Source organism: Phalaenopsis equestris, unplaced genomic scaffold (assembly GCF_001263595.1).
Source record: "Phalaenopsis equestris unplaced genomic scaffold, ASM126359v1 Scaffold000513, whole genome shotgun sequence".
Taxonomy (NCBI): Eukaryota; Viridiplantae; Streptophyta; class Magnoliopsida; order Asparagales; family Orchidaceae; genus Phalaenopsis; species Phalaenopsis equestris.
The window spans coordinates 2,639,405-2,664,115 of record NW_018164953.1 but is presented as its reverse complement, the minus strand read 5'-3'; the positions used below and the strand labels follow the sequence as shown (position 1 = coordinate 2,664,115).

At 33.7% G+C, this 24,711-nt stretch overlaps 1 protein-coding gene across 3 annotated transcripts in view; it reads left to right on the top strand.

Moving 5' to 3' along the window:
* The first annotated feature begins 9,054 nt into the window (after positions 1 to 9,054).
* LOC110028501 (uncharacterized aarF domain-containing protein kinase 1) overlaps positions 9,055 to 24,711 on the top strand; it is a 114,144-nt gene continuing 98,487 nt past the window's right edge. For 2 of the 3 annotated variants that reach the window (XM_020730371.1, XM_020730370.1), the window contains exons 1-4: positions 9,056 to 9,424; positions 9,509 to 9,592; positions 20,055 to 20,195; positions 20,301 to 20,371. In XM_020730371.1, coding sequence (XP_020586030.1) covers positions 9,227 to 9,424; positions 9,509 to 9,592; positions 20,055 to 20,195; positions 20,301 to 20,371 — 494 coding nt within the window. In that variant the 5' untranslated portion in view covers positions 9,056 to 9,226. Of the gene's footprint in view, positions 9,425 to 9,508; positions 9,593 to 20,054; positions 20,196 to 20,300; positions 20,372 to 24,711 lie in introns of all 3 variants that reach the window. The other variant, XM_020730372.1, reaches the window with a different exon arrangement.

The window sequence follows — 24,711 nt, the reverse complement described above, 5'->3', positions numbered from 1 at the left end:
TTGTTTAGTGAGAAGAATTACAGATTTGTGAAACTTTGTCTGATCATCTTCTTTTCTGCTACTAATGCTAATGTTGCTGCCTGAAATTTGAATGATGCTAAGGCTATTTCATTGCTTGTAAATCAAAAAATTGTTTTGAAATATGTTTTTTTTACTAATTTTGTATGCAAAAATGTAGTAACCAATTTGTGGAGACTTTGGAGGTGTTTTTAGAGCGTACAGCCAATGTTAATATGTAATTACAATCAATCAAATTATGCAATTCACAAAATTCTGTGTTTTCTCATAATATGATTTTGTTAATAGGCTTGAAAGCAATTGATTTTAGTTTAGATAGTTGAGTTGCTTCGTGAGTTTTATTTCACACTTCCATTGCTCTTAAATAAGACTTGTCTCAGTGTCATGGTGATGGAGAGATATATGTTTAAATAGCATGCCAGCAATATTAATAATAAAATGGCGTAGTTATGAATTCTTATGATTGTCACAACAAAAACTGTCTATTTTGATTAACTCATTCCTATTATATTGTCACAACAAACATTGCTTACTATGATTTTTTTTGTCTTTGGGTTAGACAATGATTTGCAAACACACATAAAAGAAATTCAAAAGACACCATAATTTTAATATGAAAAGCCGCAAAACAAAAAAAAAACCATCAAATCGTGCCCAATTGAACTAATTCTATATTTAAAGATTACAAAAGTATATTCTTCTCATTAATTAGCGAAGACGAATTTTTTAAATATGGATTGCTAGTTTGATCTATTGTGAATATAATGAGGAATGCTAGAGATGAAATAATGGACAACAACAATAATTAAGTGATGGATTTTAGTTGATAGATATCAATGCTGTCGACGGTTGGTGGCAATCATTATGTGTAATATAAGGTTGGAAGTGAACCAATATACTTAATGAACAACTCAAACTCAACTTTATTATCGAACGAGGTTCAATGCTTCTTGAAAATTTTAAAGCTAAATGAATCTAGCTTATACACAAACTTGCTCATTTATTTATGCTTTATAGCTCATATATTTGGTGTTTAACTAGCAACTTTTGTAATGTATGATGCTTTGATCAATGATAACTAATTTATCATTTAATTAAAATTTAATTAAATATAACTTATTTAATAATAATATATTATCAATATTTGAAAATTAAAGGATATTTACATCCATACCTCACAATTCCTATGTATACATCTCTAACCGTTCAATTTTAATTTTTACATATACAACACTCAAATCTTTCATATCACATAAGAAATTCCACCAATACTAATTTTTACAAAGTGAAATATGCCTTCTCATGCATATATTGTATATGTAAGACTTGTATAAAGACTAAAAAAGGCCAACATAATGTAAATAGCCTCACATAATGTACTAAGAAAAATTATAATTTTAATTATAATGTTAATTCTGTATACAAGTCTTCTAATGTCAATCCTTATAAAATCAAAGTTTAACATTGAATATTCTAGCAATGCATTAGTTAATTAAACTCAATTTTATGATTACGTCAGGTCATAATTAACATCCATGTTGTTTACTATTATTGGGTATTTGAGTTTTCTATTTGATTTATTTATCTTGTTAAGTCTTCTTGCTTACTAGATCAATATAACTATTTTTATAGAAAAATGATAAGATAAGGTTGAAGCCGAATAATTTATCAGGTTTAACTCTATAATTATATTTTGTTTTACGCTTATAGTAAGAGGAAGTGTTTAAGTAATATATTAAACAAGGATTATATTTTGTAGAAGAATATGAACAAGTATTTAATGGTATGTAGATATACAAATTAAATATTTTGGATTGCTTTCACTTAATTTGAATGATATAATTCTAATATATTTGTGTAAATTTGAGTAATAGGTTACATATTATTTCACCTATATTTGGTTGATTGTGTTTTTCACTCACTCTATTCTGATAAGTTGGATATCAACAAACCAAATGTATATTCAATCAACTAAATTACACCCATCTCAATTATGTCCCAAGATGATTTGGGGGGTATATGAGCTACATTCAATTAACAAAATTTTACTCACCTCTACTATATCCCATGTCATTTTAGAGAGGTCATTATGAGGTGTAGCATAACATGTCTAATCCTAACAGTGGAAAGCCATATATGGGTCTGGCCTTGAATAAGTAATTGTTTGTGGGTTCATCAAGGATTGGAATAAATTACAATATAGTTTTGGATTTGATTAGTGGTGGAATCTTTGTGGTGAGTACCATAGACTGCTTGAAAAGATTGTTAGCGAGTACTTCATGTATAATTTTCTTTTGAACAAATCATAAAGAGACTAAGTAAGGTTTCTAACCAAGGCTTAAGCTCTTGTTTGGTCCATGGCCTAAATAAATTGGCCAAGCACCACAAACTCCATAGTAAGAGGTATAAGTGTGTATTATCTGAATACTTGGTGCTAATAAGAAATGCCTCAACATGTGCTATAAAAGTTGCACAAAAATGGGTAGGTTGTTTTTAACTAAGTTTTTTTTAATTAAATTAAGTTTAAGTGATGGTCTCAAGAAAAGGTATATGCCTTTCTGTGAGTACTAAGGTGAACTCACTGGTGAGTGGCTGAGTGGGTGAGCATCATTAGGAGAGGAAACCTCACTAGTATCTCAATGAATTGCTTGATCTATTTGCTCATTCATGGGGATCCCTACAAGTTTAACCAAGTAATATTACTTCATTTTGATTGGCTTTAATTAAATCTAAAGTTTTACTTAAAAATACTTGATTTTGATACATTTTTGTTTGACTATCATGTTTTAAGTATAAATTTTTTATTGTTTGTTCATTTTTTTTCATTTTGTTAATCCTTTGTAGTGATATTTTATGAGTGCTCATTTGAAAAATTAGTGGATTCAATAATAGCAACTCTATAAAGAATATCAATTTGGCGTACAAGGTGACCATGAAAAATGAGCATTTAAGTGAGATTTCATATTTTTAATGAGATATGTTAGATTTGAGTGTTGAGTTAGCATTGCAACTAGTCAAGCATAATTATGCAAAAAAGATGTCGCATCACACCATCCATTTGGTATCTATATGTTATTATCAAAATGTAATCAAGTACTTACTATATTGTGTGAATTTTTAGTAACCACTTCCACATAATAAAATGTTGAGTTTAGTGCTAATAAGAATCTTTATCGTATTAGTTGTATTCATGCAAAATGACTAAAATTTGGCAGCGTTTGGATTGTTAATTTGTGAAAGAAGTATCCTTGAGATAGATTTTTTCAAGGATAACATAGATATAAATGATCTAATATATTATACCTTCTTGTTGACCATATTAAATCATTAATTGAAAAGAATATATATTTGGTTGGCTAATAAAATGAAGATTAACATTAATAGTGATTTAGAATATGGTTACTCAAATCAATGTGTAGTTTATAAGGTGTGAGTAGAATTATAAATTAAAATAATATTGTCATTGGTTACAAACAAGCATGAATACATCAACTAACATATGATATAAGTAAAAGTACAATTTGGAAAATCATTTAGAATGAAAAAAAGGATATTTGTACTTTTATCATATTTTCATATAGATGTGGGAATAATAGCAATAAAAAAAATATCTATATTATAATAACTCATTAATATTATAATTATCCTACTAATAAAAATTAAGTTTAAACTTGTGCAGAAGGTTAAGAAATCGATATAAATGAGGCTGTGATTTAAGTTTAAGCTAGGTAGTAACATAATTATTGTTTAGTGAAATAAAACTATATTAATTTGATGGTTGATAATCTTTTATTGGCTAGAAAAAAATCCCAAAGTATGTAGCATGTCGACTTATAAAAGTTCAAGATAAGCCCTCAAACATTATTTATGGTGGGCAAGCCTACACATAAGGAAATGCATAAAAGCCACTTGACATACTATGCTAATACCCAATGACATTCAATATACTCACTCAACAATTGCTTAATACTCATTGAGTAGATCTCCAAAATCCCAACTCCTCATTGGTTTGCTTAGTAAGGATCTTACAACTATAAACTTCTCTCTCAGTTGTTTGAAACTTGTATAAACCCTCAATAATGAGTTCTAGTTCACTTGGACATTTTAGTAAAGGCATAAAGCTCACTCAATATGCTAAAAGCTACATAGCCTCATTAAAGAATTCAAATGAACTGAACTCCTCCTTAAAATATCACTTTAGGTAAGTTTTTCCTCATCCAAATAAAGTGTTAAAGATTAATTCCAGAATTTGACCACTCATTCAAGACACTTGTTTAGTAAATGCTAAAGAATAAGATTTGACAACTTGTTAGGTTTTTGGTAGCCATTTGACAACCTTATCAAATCAACTAGACAAGTCATGAGGTTTGGCTTGTCCAAAACACCCACTCGACTTTATATCAAGGGCAATTGAGACATAAATATTTGTCCTTCCTAAATTTCATTCTAGGTGGTTTATCTTTTTAGATGATTACAATGGCTTGTTGAACTAGTGAACCTTCCCATAATAGTATGATGGGGGATGTTGGAACATCCATAATGCCTAGATTCGATCTGTCTTATTCTTCTACTATTTCCATGATAGATAAAACCAAGTAGAGAAGTCTCCATGTAGTGCATTAAATGAGGTTGTCCTTAGATGTTTAGAAAAGGGAGGGCGAGCAATTGAAGAAAGGTTAAGTTTTTGGCTTTTAATTGTAATAAAGTTGTCGAATTATGTTGTTCAATCTTCTAGGTCTTGGACTTCTTCTTCTTCTTCTTTTTCTTTTTCTTCTTCTTCTAATTCTTTCTTCCTGTCATTATTAAAATTAAAGGCTAGTGCATTTCTATGGTGGACATGGGCAATGCCATGAGTCAAACCACTTACACCTTCATAATCTTATTTTTATATGTGATACAAGTCCCTCTGTATTTATTTTTTAAAATTCAATTAATTAAGCCAAACAGGTGATCCTCACTTCGACACCCCCCTTCCTTTCCATAAGCCATCAACTTTGATGTATGCTTTGAAGGAAAACTGGGATAGTTACTTATCAAGTATACCAACTAGAAGCATTAATATATACACTAGAGCCAATAAGACATGTTTCTTTATTTGATCTTTCACACTTATATATATATATATATATATATATGCTAACATGTCGTCGTTCTTCTCTGCTAGAGTTCCACCCCATGGTGAACCATAGCATCTCGCATTGCTTTCGACTTAGGGATTTACTCGCGTCACTTCGTCTCGTGTAGACTGCTTCCATTCCCGTCATCTCGTGTTGTGTTCGCATCTCATCTAGTGGTAGTGCTGCGGTCGTCTTCGTGCTTCTGCTTGCGTCTCGTTTGTGACATAGCCATTCTACACCTGCGTCCTGCTTCTGCCTGCGTCTCGTCTGTGACAAAGCTACTCAACACCCGTCGTCTGCTCGGCTCTGCCTCTGGTGTCTGCGATAGAGCCGCTCGACACCCCTATTCATGCAACTTCTCACTGTGCTGCATGTTGGCACTGGCTGCGGTAATGGTCTCAGAGCTTTCTTACGCCGTCGCCCTCATCTGTGATAACCCTACCAAACCCTCCTATGCTATAGTGGTTCACAAATGCAGCTCACGTTTTCACATCACAGATAGCGTAGTATTCTTGCAGATTCACCATGATTCTATTGCAAGAAATGACGATTGCAATCTCATCAAAAAAGTAGAGAAAAAGACGGGCAAACCAATAATTTTATTCTCTGACGTTGAAAGTTCAACTCGTGCAGGAAAATACAAATTTACACTAGTTTAAAAGTTCCAATTAGGTTGCCCTAAGATGGAGATCATCAGGAAGGTTTTTGAAGATTTCAAACTGGTTGGGGATTGACAGGTGGGTCATTTCGACGGAAGGCATGTTATGATACAGTTGAGCACAGAAGATGATTAAACGAGAATTTTCTCAAATAAATTCATCACAAGTGAGGGCAAACATATGAAATTGCTTAAATGGACCCCTAATTTTGATCCCAATCAAGAACCCTCAATTTCACCTATCTGGTTCTCATTACCTGAACTCAAGCTTCATTTCTTTGACCTACCTATCTTATATGCAATTGGGACTATCCTTGAAAAACCTTTGCAGGTAGACTTACCTACAATTCATTGCAGGTAGACTTAAACGAGATATTACACTACCAGATATAGAAGAAGTCTAGCTTGGATATGCTTACAATGGTTATTTGCAAAAAATCATTATAGAACAAAAACCATACTACTACAAGCATTGCAAGATGTTTGGATACCCACATAAAAAATATTTCAGATTACACCCACAGTTGAGAACCAATAGTCAAAAGCAGGAGCACACTATTAGTGCACCTCATGTGCCAGAACGCGCTCTCAGCAAACTTGGTGGTAGCCAACCTGAGGAGGGAATCACCACAAGACGGAGTTGGTGTCTGCCCCTAGGATCTCTTCTCCTGACCATACTACAATGAATAATGTTAGAACTAAAAATCAGGATAGTCCCGTAGCTCCTATTCAGGAAGTATTAGGTGCAGAGGTAACAATTCACACTTCACATACACTAGAACCTATCGCGGTGGCAATGACTGCTTTTCCTCCTACTGTGGTTCTAACATCAAATCAGATCGAGGATCACATGAGCCAGTCTTCAGATAAAGAATGACAGGTTTACATCTCTCGGTGGAAAAAGATGGCTGGGGGCACGCTCCAACTTTGAAACTTAATGGATGATACTTGGTGACTCAAGGCAATGACACGACTCTTCAAAGTTTGTTATCTGGTTCGGCTCCTAAAAATAGAGGAAGAGGCATGACTAAACTGTCTCGTCCCTAGCTACTTGTTTTCTGCATGTTTTAAACTTATCTTACATTTTATTGAGTCTATTTGTATCTTTTTATTGGGTATTACTGTACTTGTATCGTATGAGTAGGGTGCCTCTTTTAGGCTCTTCTCATACAACATTTATGTATCCTTTTTTATTTCAGTAAAATCAGCCCTTGGTATATATATATATATGATCATCCTAACTCTGGTGAATTTTGTAGCCATTTCTAGGAGCTATGATTTTATATTTTATAGTAACTACATATACTTCTTCATTATGGCATCACAATTATCATTGTACCTAAGCTATGAATCTCTCGTAATCTTATCAATATCTATCATCAATTATGTGATGATATCAATAAAAATAATAATTGCTCCATTAATTATGGCCTGACACTTCTTTATTTACCTTCTAAAGGATAAGATTCTTCTACCATAGACTCAATCAAATTCTCATTTACAAGATCTCCGAGGGAATACATAGGTCTTGGATACATAAAAATAATTGATCAAACATATCATAAAATGTAAGGAATAAATATGTAAAGTGTTAAAACACTTTAATGTAAAACACATAGAAGCCAATTCAAGTCTATACAAAATTATTAAGAGCGTAGTCATCATACTATATAAAATTATTAAGAGTGTAGTCATCATAATAAATCTTTTATCTTAAATCAAAATCCGTTGACCTAACTATTAACCTGATACCATTATCGTGATGATTCAGTTTAAGAGCTCAGAGTACCAAGGAAAGGATGGATGATCCTAATGAAAGGTTGGAGTATTTTTAAAAACAAGTCTTTAAATTTCATAAATGAGCTACCATGATAATTTATCTTTGTGCATATACTCAAATATGTAAACATATAACTTAATATAATAGGTTTTATATGTAATCAACCTCTTAACACATAACTAATGATTAGTATACAACAACATGATGTGCATATATACCAATTAAATGATGCTTCACATAGATAGCATGAAAATCCTCTATGTAGCTCATTTATTACATCAAAGAGTTTTCTTAAATTTTGTCATAAGCTAGGAGTGAGTCATATAAGCATCATATTGTGTACATTACAATTTTAAATAACCATAAAATAATGGAAAATAAAATAAAAAGCATGTTATAATATTTATTTAATATAAAAACTAATTTTCATAAAAAAATAATGAAGATTGATTGTAATAGCTATCATAACATATAATGTGATAAGCAAATCGTATCATTTGAACATTTTCTTCGTTATAGATAATATAACAAAGTAACATAAAATTTGAATATCAAAATAACCACACCTTCCATTTTGAGGGTCTAATGATAATAATCAATCCCAACTTGATAATTTATTACTTCATATTTCTCTATCGAGTAAGCAAAACGTAAATTCAATTTAATTATGTTCAAGGTTGATATAATACCAAACACAACACGATTTTATTAACAAAAGTGAGGCAAAACTTGTAAACAACATATATGTTCATAATCTTTAGTGGTAGCAATGTTAAAAGTAATGGGCGTAAGATTTTGGCTCCTTGGCATACTTATTAGGGGCTTATTATATCACCTCATATGTACGATCAACTTTCTCATAATTCAACCTATTTGAAATTATCATAATAATCATAAAAATTTTTCATATAATTTTCTTATATCTAATGAAACAAAATTTATATAGCTATATAAATGTTTGGAATTACTATTAAAAACATCAATAAATAACTCATTCAAAAAACACAATCAAGTAAGATGCATTTTCATCGATTATTTTCTTCGTTCGCCGGGTTGTATATATATGTATGTATATATGTGTATGTCTGTGTACACACATACCCACACGAGCATTTACACGTTAATGAACATTTACATCATATCACACTGTAAGTAAAAAAATGTGTGCAAATCTATAAATAGGATGATGTTTTTTATGTAAGAGAACTCATGTTAATTGAGCTTTCTAGCCATTTAGATATCATACTCCTCTTTTCTTGCAACAATTTGTTTAAATATATAAAATGGGTTCGAGAACCCGATGCATAATTCCACTTTACCGCAATCGCTGTATCACTCATTCTTTTCTTTCTCTCTCTTTCAATTTCTAAGATTTATTTCTTCGATATGATCTACACGATAAAATTTGATTCAACACATAATTCTCATGAAAATACTCATTGTTTATATTTAATAGATGGCCGAAGATACTCTTTATTTTTAGAATGACTTGAGAAACATACCAAATAATCCAAATAACCCATGAAATTAAAACACAGCGAGTAAAATGCATTTTGCCATTTTGAACTACTTTTCTCGTGGTAAGGTGTAGCCGATTTCAGGACGATCGAGTGACGGGCGTCCCCGCTGCTTGCCCGGAGAGACTGCACGTCAATGGCGGTCCCCCGGCTGTTCAAATTTCACGCCAAGCCGAGCGCCCCACTACGTGTGGCTGCGGGGGCAACCTTCGTTGCCCTCATTTGGCACACAAGCCCTAGCGTCCTAAACGGCGAGTCTACGCTCTCCTCGTCTGGCGAGACGATCCTTTGGGCTATCGATGGTGTTGCCCGAGCATCTCGTGCTGTCTATGCCGTATGATCGTCTCTTATGATGTTCATTTTTTTCCATTTATGCACTGCGTTCTGTTAATCTCTCCACTCATGTTGATCTTTTCAGATAAGTTCCATTGTGGTTGATTATAAGTATTCTCTCTGGGGATTGCCTCTTGGTTCAAGTGATTACAGATCTAAGTTGCCTGAGGTATACTGGCATACTGCGTTGGACATGCTTATTGGGTGCCTAAACTTCTCCTTGATGTTATCGGGAAATGCATTTATTGCCGTCTTTCTTAGATGCCTAATCTTTGTCTGTTATTCTTCAATGATTAATAAAAGTGATTATATATTGGAGTGATTTAGTATAGTTGGTAAAAATAAAGTTTAGATGCCTGGCATTTATTCATCATTAACCGTTCACCTAAAGAAACATGCATTTATTGCCTTCTTTCTTTATTTCTTTTTCTTGCAACTTTATGTCAACTAACATTCCCACTCCATTGTATGCTTTCCAACTTACAGTTGCAAAAACGCTGTTTTAATGTGGCCATGTGATTTTTATTCGTCACTTAATCCATGTATCCACAAATGATTTATTCTTTCCATTCAAACCACCAAAATTTAAGAATCAAATTCATCTAACATGTAGACACAACTACTCTTTCCACTTTCACCAAAACCAAAAATTTAGTGAATTTGTTGCACGTAACTTACTAATGCCATCTTAGACAATCTTGCAAATTTTCTCCATATGCGGGCTATGCTGTGGGACTGCTTTTTTGGAATTTTATAGCACTCACTATGATAACAGAATTATTATGAAAAGAAGGTGAAGAGAAACACAACACAACCCCTACTAATTTTATAGAAGCCATAAATTGGAAATACAACAAACTGAAAGCAAATAACAAAGGGTGCAAGTGGTGCGAGTTAGGGTTTAGGACTTCGGTGTGGTGGCAAGGAGGTGACTAGCAAGATGAAAACAACAAGACCGTTTTTTCCAGGAGTCCGGACAAGCAAACAACAAAAATAACTGCGAGAGGGCTGTTTGAGGCAGCAACAAAAAGGACGTGGGCCATAACAACCGTGGGGATGGTGGTTCGGGGTGACAACAGTAAGGAGTAGGTGCAGCCATAAGATGGCTGTTCTTGGCAGAGGCAACAAGAAAAATAAAGAAGGGGATGTGGGAACGGCACAAGAAAGAATGAGGGAAAGGTATATGAAGGGTACACACCACTTGAAGATCAAGATACAGTCAACACATCACTTGAAACCCTAGGATACAACTTGTAGAAGGAAAGAGACGCCGACTACTGTCTCAAATTATATCAAAGCAATACTAAACCTTATATATCAACAAAAGAAAGTATATATTCCTAGATAGCTACGAGTGGGCCCCCTCTTAAAAAGAAGCGGCACTTCCAAAACAAGAGACCCTCAATAACTCTGGACTGAATCTATCCAGGTAAAAGACGGTCTGCGTCCGCCTTTTGGGGTTGAAAGATTTTCTACCTCATACGTCAAAGCTTCTATCTTTTCTTAGTTTGAAGTTTGGTTAGTCACGTTGAATGTAACATAAATGTTGTAATCTTTTTGTAAGTTAATCCTATAGGCATTACTATTTAGCTACTTGAGCATCCTGAAAGGTCCATGTGTTCTGGTTTGAGTTTCCTAATAGATCTCATCACAAATCTTTCTTTCTTCAATCTGATCCACACTAGGTCTCCCTCCTGAGAAGTACTTTCTTTCTGGTTTTATTAGCTTGCTCTTGGTACTTTTTGTTCTTCTTGGTGATTTCTCTCTACCTCCTCATGTAGCATCTGAACTTCCGTACTCTAGCATCAAAATCCCCACTAACCTCTATAGCGGAATAAATAATACTATCTCAAGTGGGGTAAGTGGGTTGTGCCTATACACAATCTTAAAGAGAGTATGTCCTATAGTTTGACTCACAAACTTATTGTAAGCAACTTTAGCTCGGGCTAGAATCAAATCCCACTCCTTGATGATCTACCCCATAAATCATCTCAGAAGATTCCCCAAAATCTTGTTCACCACTTCTATTTGGCCATTTGCCTGTGGCTGAGTTGCTGAGTCAAACTGAAACTTAGTACCAAGATTTCCTCATAATATCCTCAAAAGTGACCCGGAAAATTGACATCCCTATTGAAAGTAACGGTAATTGGTATCTCATGCAGTCTCACTTTCTCCCTGAAATACAAGTCAGCTACATGTAATGCATCCATTGTCTAGTGATAATGTACAAATGGGGATATCTTTGATAACCTGTTAACCACTGGTATCACTGAATCCTTATTCCGCCGTGCGTTAGGAAGACCCACAATAAAATTCATACTAACATCCAACCATGAAGCCTCTGGTACTTGTAAGGGTGTGTATAGCCCTGTATTCTGCCCCTAGTTTTTGCCAGTGTTCCTAGCACTAGCAACCTTTATCCATTGAAACTTCTCTCCTTTCAAGAGCTCTGCTAGGGGAGCTATAATATTGCTGAAGCTTCTGACGAATCTCCTATAAAAGGATGCTATCCCCAAAAACCGCCTCACCTCTGTAAAGGATTGTGGGGATGTCTAACTCACAATAACCTCTACTCCTTATGGTCCATCTGAATGCTTGCATTGAATATAATATAACCCAAAAAATATACTTGTGTTATGAGGTGACACTTCTTTCGGATGGGCATATAACTTCTCTAACCGAAGAACCTTAAAAACCATCCTCAGATGGTGCAAGTGCTCGTCCTTAGATCTACTGTAGGCTGAGGTGTCATCAAAATGCATAACTATGAACTTTCCAATGTAAGCTCTAACCACCTGATTTATCAGTCTCATGAAAGTGCTTGGTGTATTGGACAATCTAATTAGCATGGCTATCCACTCATGCAACCCATCTCTAGTTTTGAAGTAATTCTTCCATTCATCCTTTGGTGTTATCTTTATCTGGTGATATCCACTATGTAGATCAATCTTGGAAAAGGTGATAGCTCTATGCATTGATCTAGTAAATCATCTAGGTGAGGTATAAAAATTTATACATGATGGTGATTTTATTGATAGCTCGATTATTAATACTCATTCCTCCATGAACCATTCTTTCTTAGGTACCATCAAAACAAGAACATCACATGGATCGATGCTCTCCCTCACCAATCCTCTAACAATAAGGTCCTATACATGCCGTTGCAATTTCTCATACTTAACTGGTATCAATCTTTAAGAAAGCCTGTTAGATAACACTGATCAAGGGATAAGGTTTATAACATGCCGAATGCCTCTAAGTGGTGGTGGTTCCTTGGGTAAATTGTCAGTAATCACATCTTGAAATCAGCTAGTAGTGGCTGTATCATCTCTAGTAACCCAGTCTCCTCTCCAGTTTAGGATGACTAAAACCATTGCCGCTGCCCCCCACCCCGCCATCCTTCCCTCCCCCAACTCAGTCTTGAACACATCATGCTTAGTTCTGTGATCAAACAGTCATAATCTCCCCAAAAGAAAATGACAGGCATCCATGGGCACAACATCACATCATACCTGATCCTACAACTGGTTCTCATTAGATAATTCTACCAAACATCAGTGATCCACGCGTATCTTATTCCTCTTCTTCAATTATTTCAAAGAATAGGGTTGACAATGCTTATGAGTAGCTAAGCCCAACTTCTTCACTAAAAGGGTAGAGATCACATCTTCACAACTCCCTCCATCAATAATAAGCCTGCAAACCTTACCTCTCACAGTACACTTAGTGTGAACGATGCTATCTCAACCAAGAGTGACCCCTCTTTGGTTCAGTTTACATAGCCCTCCTCATAACTAACATCTCACCTTTGTCTCCATGGAGTAGATACTCCTCACCCTACTATTCTTTTACCTCGCCCTCACTCTCTCCATTGCACTCTGCTTGGCGAAGGAAATAACTCTACTAGGCAATGTGTCCATATCCATGACAAGTAAGTATTTTATGGTTGAAACTGTACTGGGTGTGCTACTCTTCTCAGGCTTCTTCCCAATTTGATCAGGTCGTCATCTCTCTGACCAGTCTTCAATTCTCCCCCATATGTGCTCCTACTAATACCTCTAGTTGTGGCTGGCTGGCTGAATAGAAGTGGGTGCCTGCTCTGCCTTTGTTATCTGTCCACCTTCAGTGACATTGTCTGATCATCGCCCAACGACCACGAAGGCTATAGCTGAACAACACATCAGATGGTTGGCTTTAAATCTTCCAAATATCTTGCTATAGCATGCTCTTCTAGCTCTGTCCGCTTATGTTTTAGCATGAGCTGCTCAAACTCTACTGTGAACTCCACCTCTGATAACTCTCTCTGTTATAGATGATGGAACTTCAAGAACATGTCCTGACAATAATGTGGGGGTAACTACTTTCTTCGTATCACCTTTTTTATCTTTTCCCATGTGATGAACTTGCTCCTACCTTCTATCTGTCTCCCTCTCTTCAGGTTGTCCCACCACAAAGATGCACTCTTCTTCAATTTTATAGTAGCAAGTTTCACTCTTCTATCAAGTGATATTTACTTATACTAAAACATCCCCTCAAGAGGTTGTAATCACTAAATGAAGTCATTGAGATTTTTTCTTCTCTCGAAATCTGATAAGTACATGTCCTCCAAAAGTTAATCCATCCCTTGGTCTCCTCTGATACTGAATCCCAAAGCACAGTGATCAATCCTCCTCTTCGCTAGAATCATTCCTATAGAAGGGATTCAGATTTTCCTCCCTCTCTCTTTGAATCTCACTATCACGATCGATAGTGATCACTTCATGTGCCTCTTCCTCAACTTCAGTAAGGGTGCTTTTGTTTCGGCTGTGGCTGTATGAAATCTCAGTTCAAAAGCTGCTGTGGAAAATTTGCTGTTTTAAAAGTGGTGTTTCAGTAATAGTCGTTTTATTTGAAAAATTCAGTTTTGAAAGTGCTGTCTGTAGATAAATGTCTGAAATACCCTTTTGCTCTTATTATATTGAATTCATTATTTTGTTAGATGTATGTAATTCTCATATTTAATTGTATTATATTAAACACACATAAATATAAACATCAACTCAAAGTTAAATTATAAAATCAAGATGGGGCTAAATTTTATTAACTTGGTATAAATGTAAAAAAAAACAAAGTTTGTGTTTGTTATGTAAATAAATAGGGATTGGTTGGTAACTGTTCAACTAAAATTAATGCACAGTTCAAGCATAAAATTATTATTTGCTGCAACAATCATCCATCAACTACATTACATAATATTCGCTCATAAATCAACCATATAATACTAAATTAACAATTAACTAAAACATCAGTAATTTGCTCTCGTAACTTAGTCATCTCATCGACACCTTTTCCATTGTCTATGCGTGGGCTGACAATATCATCATCAATATTCGTCATCAATTGCCCAAACTAATATTCATGTACTTTAGAATACACTAATTTGTTTTCATCTACACTTGCAAATTCAACAACAAAATGCGAATGGCGACGTAATGTGTAATTATGCAACGTCATTGTTGCTACTACAATTGTAACATGTTTTTTCGAAAGCATTTGTAGGCATATTTTGTAGAATAACCTATTTTTTCTTTCAAACTCTAAAAGCTCTCTTAATGACACCATGTAAAAGTGAGTGACGCTTATTAAACATCTGTTTTCTTCCCCGCACAATTTGGCTAGCCCTCTTTAAGTTTGGAATGCGATATTTTGTGTTGGAGTATGACTTAAGAAATTTTTGTTATAATGGATATCCAACATCTACTAACTAATAATTTTCTCTTAGAATAATCAACCGTTAATTACTCTATTAAAAGTTAATATCAGATATACTTGGGAGTCAAATAATCTTGAGCGGCAAGTGAAAGTTATGCAGATGAGATCGTGTTGCAAACTTGAAGATTCGACTATCGTGAACACTTCCCTCTCAACTAGCCATGATAAAAATAAAACACATATTAAAGTCACATGTTGTCATAATATTCTGTGTGAGTGAATCACAACGTTTAATGTATGCAATCTTATCAACATTTGACATGTGCATCAACACATGTCCCATCCATAACAACAATCTTATATCACATCGTAATCGATTTAAATTTCAAAATTATTTGAATTTTTGAAAAATATACGAATGATTGCAATATACTTTGAAGTATGAAATATATCGATGATCACATGATATTTCTCTAGGAATAATTTAGAAGGTCGGATCTTCAGATTTGATCACTTAAGAAGACATATTTATTAAAGCATTCAAACCAATAGAAAATTATCTACTGATGATTTTAGTTGAGTGTTGAAATCTCCACAAGCTGACTTTATAGATACATTATGTGATAAAATGTAAAGTGTGATAGCTACTGCCACCCTTGAACTCATTCTAGAAGAGCCACAAAGGCCATGACTGATCTGCAGTTCATTCAAAAGATTAATAAGTATTACTTGACTCATACAAAACATATTATGTAATCTTATTGAATGATTCCCAAGTAGTTCATTTTTCCACTTGTCCCCGGTAAATGTCGACATCATACATGGAGTGCAAGAAATGTATGAATCATAGTACTCAGTCAGTACACATGCAACTATTGTAATAACTTTTTTTTGCAGCTCTCTATATATTCTCTATCACTGCTGCAAAATGATGAACATTGTCATACAATAAATATTACACATGATACATTTGAGAATATAATAGTACAAGTACTAATGTAGCATATCACAATCTCACAAGTATAAACATCACAACATGATATATCATCAGTACAACATTAAAACACAATATATGACAGATACTAACATCTCAGTATAAGTTATCACAAGTACTAACATCACCACACAATATTACGAGTTCATCACAAAATATCACAAGTAGAATAAAATACGACTGGATCAAATAAGATGACACATAATAAGTGCTAATATAAAAAGTAATTTTTCTACTAGAAAATATCATCAAAAGAAACAACATCATGAATATGTATTATATAAAAAAATTAACATCAAAAGTAGTTATATAAAAATATCAAATGAGTCTACTAAAATCATATAATTAATATGAATCAGTTATTGCGATTTTCATAGAAGAAGTGCAAGTAATGAACCCTCATCTCAGGTGCCATGGTTATGAAATTCTCTCTTGATGTGATCTTCAAGTAGCTTCATGGAGTATAAATATAATTGAATATCTTCATAAACTTCTGCAGTTTGTTCTAAAATTTTTATCACATCAGGAATAGATGAAGATGATTGCGTAGTGTTAGCCTCTGAAGTTAAGTTTGTACATGTTGTAACTAATTTTGATATTTGACTTCTTAGATGCACGACCAATTTTTTTATCGCGACCAACCATTGCTTTTAAAGAAGATGGAGTCCTAGCATGACTGAATTCACTATTTTTGTTTATGTAATGTGCTAATCTTTGAATATGATCATTTGGACTATATGTTCTTCCAAACTTTGAGGAGTCCAGACATGTTCACTAATAGCAGCAACACCACTAAACATGAGATCAAACTTCTTCTCTAGCTCAGGTTCGATTCTACTAAACCTAAAGTTCTTAGCATTTGACACAACCTGTCATTCATACAATAAAAAAGAGAAGTAATGTCTAATAATTTTATGCATAAATGAAATGAAAATTCAAATGTCTTAAAATTTATTTCACTTATAACTTTTTATTCAACTAATCTGCTGATGCATCTGTGATGTTTTTAATTGGATCCTAATAAAGTCCAGCAGATCATCTTTCGAGTCCTTTCCAAAATTTTCAATCTTTTTTAACATATCTCAATTTTTCTTTAATTTAGTCCGGTCATAAATTTGTTTGTATGTGTTTCAACTAATGAACTAATTACTTGAATTTAAGAGTCCAAAAATGGTCTGCAAGTTTTTTTTTTTTATAAAAAACTTAAATTCTCTCTTTAAGAAACTTGAAATTATTTTGAGAATATAATTTTTTTTAGGGCAAAACTTAAACCCTTCAAACCACATGCTTCCCCGAATGGGGCATAAGTCTGATACTTCATATCATTAGTACTAGAGTTGAAAAGATTTGTATTAAGATTGATATTTAAGTTTATATTCTTGATCTAATACACCAAAAGCTGTCATTTATGACTATCTCACAGAGTTATTTTAAAATGAACTTTTTAAATTTCAAAATATAAAACTTATATTGCATGTATATTGTATGTTTGTGTTTTTATTTAAACCTGTCTCGCATACTTGTAGTTGTCCTGACCTGACTCGGGTTGTAAAATTTTTTAAGACAAGAATAGACAGTGGAATTAAAATTCAATTATTCATTCTAAATCTAAAATAATGATAGAGTTGTGAATAATTTTAAATTAAATTAAATAAATAATAAATTTAATTTAGTTAGATTGTCCACATCTTGGATAAATATTCTCTTATATATTACTCATATTTAAGCAAAAAAATTTTCCTTAAAAAGTTAATTTAAACAACAATGATCTACAAATGCCAATGAATATTCATAATTCTATAATAATAAAATGAAAGAGGAAATAATATGCATGCTAGTCATAAATACTACAACTCAATGCAAAAGCTTTAGACTTTCAGATATGATCTGGTACATGAGCATCGTTTAGGAGTTATACTAATTAAAATAAATTAATATCAATAACATTTTCATTTATGTGCACGACAAACTTAGCGTTACCCTCTAGTACCTTAAGGGGGTGTGCTCTATCATAGTCAATATGCACATACAATCTTACTATATAGTTCATATTATTCTTATACTCATCTCATTCAATACTATATAATCTATATATTTTTAAATAACGTGTCATTACTATAAGAAGACCAATAAATAGAAGTTATAAATCAGAATCAAAATTAGGCAATTTAATTTAGCAAGTGTCAGTAAATGGTTGAGAAACAAAACTATCATTGATTAAAAATAAGAGTAATCATCTCGTTCAGATAGTTAGAAATCAATTTTTTTATTTGTACTTTGTCTTCTTTACTCTGGCAATTATAAGAAAATGTGCATAATAATTAATTTTATATTTAGTTGGTCTTTACTTGCTGATCTTTATGTTTAATTATTTTATTCATTATATACTAACCAAACACAAATTCTAATATCTCCATTATTATTTATTTGTTTATTTAAAATTTACTTTATTTAATTAAGGATTGTAATAATTCTTAAACTTAATTTAACATCTTATTCTAGTTAGATGATTAATTTTATGATTTCTGTATTCCAATTTAAATTTCTAGTTCATAATCAATATTCACCATCTATATTCTTAACTTTTAATAGGTCATTACAATTGATTATTTTATTATTACTTTCTTAATTATTTTACTTGAATATTAAATTCCCTCATTTATTGTTATTTGAATATTTGTCTAATTTAATAATAATAATAATAATAATAATAATTCCTGATTTACATCAAATTATTTTGAAATTTTTGTTTGAAACTTAACCAGCTCAAACCAGCTTTTAATTTGATTGATTGTCAAACCCAATTACAAATAGAAATTCATAAATTTTTAATATTATCATAATAACTCTTTAAATTAAACCATTTATATAATAAAAAACCCAAATATTAATCCTTACCTTTTGAAGCTCAACTCTTCCCCTATCTTGAACGCAAGTTGTTACTCTTTCTCACTCACAAACACAAAAAAGCTTGTACAACATTGAATTTAGGCCTGTTTGGGGCAATTGCAACTGTTTAAAGAAGTCGTAAAGCTGCTGAAGAAGAAATTGCAGTTCAAAAAATTACGATGGTTATTAGAATTTTTTTTTTTGAAAAAGTCAGACCACAATTTTCTAAAAGCCATCGCAGGTAGCCATCTACGATGACAAAACACAGCTTTTAGCTGCAGCTTGTTTAAAAATACAGGCGAAACGTAGTTTAGCCAAACAGGAAAATCTACTGTGCGGCACCACACCGCCCCCACAAACTCCTCCTTTGACACACCAACACTTCCCGTGCTTCAGACATTTGCTTCTCTTTTCTTCTTCCTCTTCGTGCTGCGTCGATCAACTAGGATTCACCCCCCTCTTCTCCTTTGCACAGGACACACATGACCACTCATCTCCAAGCCCTAGGTATGTCAACAGATTCTTCCTTTTTCCCGCGAGCTCCTCTTCTTTTATGTGAGACGTTAGAGTGCTTTTTTTGCATAGGCTTCCTACACATGACTTCTTCCTTGTCCTCTCCCTTCTCTTCTATCTCTCATAAGGCATTGACTCCCACTCTTCTCTTCTTCTCTTCTCACCTCTTATTAGAGTTCAATTTTTTTCCTCCTAATTGTAACACTGGCTACCAAAAAACTGAGAGTAGCATCTTGTGCATTTCCCTTTTTTAGTTGTGGAGCATATATGGCGTTGTATGCTATTTATGAGAACTTTTAGTGGGTTTGTTTCTTATAAACATGATTAGAATGCTAAATTTATTAAAACTTCATTTTCCCTAACAAAAAAAAAAAAAAAAAAAAAAAAAAACTTAATGCTTTAACTCTTTTGCGATTTTTCCTACTAATCAAGTCCTTCCACCCAAAAGTTATCACGTAGCTTGCGGAAAAGTTTGGGATTTACAACCTGCTTCTTAAGCCTTACAACATCTATTTTTCTAAAATTTGCATCATCTTTCTTTTAGGTCCATCTTCGTGCTGCTAAAAGGCTGCTGAAACTTTGTGAAGCCAATGGAGGATTTTATGTGAAAGCTGGCCAATTCGTTTCATCATTGAGACACGTTCCAAAGGAATACTCTTCAACACTTTCATCATTACTAGATCAGGCATGTGAATAATCAGCATTTTTTAAATAATTTTATGGCGGATCTTATTAGAATTGCTTTAAGGGTTATAATTTGTTTGTTAAGTTATAGTTTTTGATCTTGCAGGTGAACCCTTGTAACATTAAGGACATTAAAGAAATGATTTCCAAAAGTTTAGGTGAAGATTGTTCAACATTGTAAGCCTCTACCTTTTCCTTATTTGTTTTTTCCATGAAAACTTGGTGGAGTATGGAATCATTATGGATGCACCTTCTTGACAGAAGATATGAGCACATTATTCCACTTCTTATTATGCCTCCTAGGGGACCTTCATTTTAATTTCTAAAGTACTGATTGCTTGGTTGGATTTGTTGCCTGCTATTTCAGAGAGACAGCATATTACTTATTTTGTTTGTTATTCTCGATTCAAGCAACCAACAGTGCCTCGAAAATTCCTTGTTTATGCAAACAGAGATGGTGGTTAACTCAGATGGATATTGTGTCACATCAGAACTTGTCTAGATCAAACTGATTACATTTGCATGGGTAGCAATCAAGGAGGCTATGAATTAGAATGTTAAAATTTAGTCATTATGAGTTGACAAGAATGTCTTCACAAAATTGCCCACTTTGATCAAAGAGTTTGGTTGATCCCCAAATTTAACTTGTTGCTGACCTCATCATTATCTCTCCGCTTCACCATTGAATTCAAATGTGGTTAATGACACTTCTCTCTCCTTAGGATAAACTGTGCCATCAATATTTTTCTCAACTTGTATCAATCAATTCTCTGTTTCAATAGGCTCTTCAACTCATATAAAGGATGATTTACTACTTTCATTAAATTTGGACGAATAATCTGAAATCAGCTGAAATATTGTTGCTATCTTATAAATAAGGGTATCAGTAACAACCTGATCCCACTAGATTGCCAGTCTATATTTCCTTTTTGTGCTCCCACAACCTGCATTCCATTCAACCAACTCCAGTTGTATTTACCATTTGTAGCTTTTCTATAGAAATCGATTGGCGTGGGATGTGGAAGATGTCTTTTAATTAATTATGTTATACATATAAATATATAAGAGTTCAGGTCATCTTAACAAAGTGTCCTAATCTACATGATTTATAAATTTGTCAAAATTATAATAGTTCTAATGGTTCATTTATATTAATTCGGTATTTTTTAGCCTAATATTCGAGGTGATATCACTCTTTTATGACTCAACCTAGAAATTTCAATTAAAATATTGACAACTACAACATACATATATCATAAATATACATATATCTAACATATTCACAGGGGACTTTATCGGAAACATATTTATTGACTCACTAGGTGATCTATATATATAATTCAACGGATATATCATAGTTCCAATCTACAATAATTTAATGAAAAAGAAATAATGTACATGTTAACTTTGCTATTAAATTTTTTTTTTATGTTTAATTTTTCATTCCAAAAATTTAGATTATCAAATAGGAATTAAAAGCATCATTATTATTAAATATTCTTAAATTTATAAGCGTATCATATTTGTTATTTTTCAAAGTATATTTATCCAACAAGTCTATTCAGACATAAATTCTTGAAAGGTTGAAATTTAATTTTCACAATGAAGTTCTCTGAATTTATGATTATCTTAACCTTTTATACAATTATATGTGAAGTTTTCCAATAGCCAGTTACTTATTTCTATAATATACATTTATTATAATTATTTCATTTATCTTATTGTAGACATTTTTCAGTTGTCAGCCCGCACAACCTAGCGATATAGGATAGCAATATGATGTTTCTACGAGACGATATCTTTAGACTTTGGAGGTTTTTGAGTTTTGGAATAGTTTTTTGTCGTATGCCAACACCGCATTGGACTTTCTAGCTTACATTGGCTTGGATAAGATTGATCTCAGGTATACTGAGGTGTTATGTCGACATGTAGAGTTTTTTATTAAACTTCTAAGATCTTTCGGCAATGTGTTGCTCTAATATCTCATTAGCTGATTTTTAGCAGTAATAGTTCGACGAGATGTTAGTAAATTGGCTCATGGTGAGTTTAAGAAGAGCGTTGAGGATATGTGATGTTACTATCAAATGTATGCTAGTATGACTCTTGATATTGACACATTGTAGGGGTTATGGAGGGCGGTTTGGCTAGGCATTCTCTATTTTCTTATGGTAATAATTGTAGCTCATATGTTTTTCAATAATTTTTTCTTATTGAGATGTGAATTATAGGGTGTATTTGATAGGGCATAAAGCCTTGTTAGCTAAGATTAACTTGAATTAGTTCTCTTATATAAACATCCATCCTAGGTCTATAAGGTCTTCTTGGACGAAGCAACGTTTCCTTGGACGAAACTAGCCATAATTGCCAGTAAAGGTCCTTCGATCAGGTTATGTCTACTATATTTTTTGATTAAGTAGATCAGGGTCTATGACAATCCAGGTAGATGGGCCAATGTGATCTTGGTTGGGTTCATTATCATTCCCCCACTATCCTCTATTAATCTTACAATGATAAATTTCTACAATATGAAACCTCAAATTGTTGCTACTATATGCGGAACACATAGTAGGCAACACGACTCCATAGATAATGAAAGGGTCCTTGCACTTGGATTTAAGTGTAGTTTCAGTGAACCAAGCGTGTTGTTAGGCCCCAATATGAAGGCATGTCAATGTCATTTTGTAGAAACTAATGTCAAGAAAGAGTAAGGTAGAATTTATAACTAAATTTCTATATATTCTTTTGGAGAAAAGTGTCTCTGACTCTTTGTTGGGGGTCATTTTAGTCTCAGAGTCTATAAAATTGTCAATTTGGTCCCCCAAACCTTTTTAATATGGGCTAAAATAGTCCTCTTTGGGGATTATTTCGGCCCATATTGAAGGAGTCTAGGAGTAGGGACTAATTTTGCATCTTTATAGACTCTAAGACTAAAATGACTCCATGTAAATAGTCAGGTGACTATTTTGTCACTTTTTTCTTTTGTCTTCTTAAATTTCAATTCATTTGTGTGTGTAGTGAAAATGCATAGTTGGTCATGGTAATGAACAGGGATCCAAGTGGGCTAAATAGCTGGTTAGGAAGCTAAAAATTGATTCAAACACACCCTTTTCACAACGTGAAGAGATTTTAATCCTTTGGATTTGTTTTTGCTTTGTGCTTGAACCATGTTTTTCCTTGGAGCCTAAAACTATCAATGCTATCAAAATACAAAGTGTAATGTGATGCGCAAGATTTTATTTTTGGTTCAAAGCGCATAGGGGCTTGTTTTTAATTATAAATTTTAATACTTATATATATTTGATTTTAGGTTTTAGATATGGAAATACATAGGAATTGAGTGGCATGTATATTAGTTTTCCTTGAAAAAAATCAAAAGTTACCTTCTTCTTGCATGAGTTGCTTACCTTAATGAAGCGGGTTTGGCATGCTTGTCGAAGCATTTGCTTGCGTTCATAGAAGTAGACGCTCATGGGGTCGAAGCACACGCCAAAGCTAAAGCCTTTTGCGGTCGAAGCTGGCGCCTTTTGCGGTCGAAGCTGGCGCCTTTTGCGGTCGAAGCTGACGCCTTTTGCGGTCAAAGCAAACGCTGAAGCTGTTGAAGCTGATGCTAACGCTGACGCCTCATGTGGTCGAAGAAGCCGACGACTTCTGCGCAGGCACCATGTTCATGGTGTTAGACCAATAAACCTAGCAAGGCCACAGTTTTACCCAATTAAGGATAAAGTACGCTCTAGGATTTCCCGTTCTCCATCGTACACCAGATCAACAACTTAGGGTCCGTTTGGGGCGGCTTGTGCATTTCAGGATAAGTTGCTTATCCTGAAACGCGGCCCGCGGGCCGACCGTAGGAGGCGACCCGCGACCTGGGTTTAGTGTAAAAACCCAAACGCAGTTTCAGATAAGCTGGTGAAACGCGCGAACCAAACAGTACGATGACTTTTTGAAAACGCCGTCCGCACTTATAAGCTACCCCAAACGGACCCTTAATCTCTTTCTGCTTCTTTTGAAGGAACTCAACTAGAAGTATCTTTATGTATGGATTGATGGGTTTATGCCTGCTAATCCACCACTCTTAAGGTAGTTGAAACCGATGTGTCAGTTCAGTTAAGACCACCCATATATGTTCTCAGCACCTTGAACACGAAGTAGAGGCCGAGTAGAGTATAGGTGAGATTGTACCCGGAAACCAGCTCTATTTAGCCTAAACATAGTATTCAGATTTACAATATGAGAAAATTGGTCCAACTCGACCGTTTATAAAGTCGATAGAATAGTTAGGAAAGCCCTAAGAGATAATGGGGATAAGTTTTTAAACAAAATTGTAACCCTTTTAGCAACTACCTGCCAAATAGATAAGTGACTTATCCTTCAAAATGGAATTCCCGATCTTTTCCAAGAGTGTCTTGTACATTTTTGCCACCTCTGGGAGGGCATTTACTACTAAATCACTCAACACAGCGTACTGGGTAAAACCCCCTTTCATGAATGAAAATTCTGCTGCTAATACACCAAAGAAT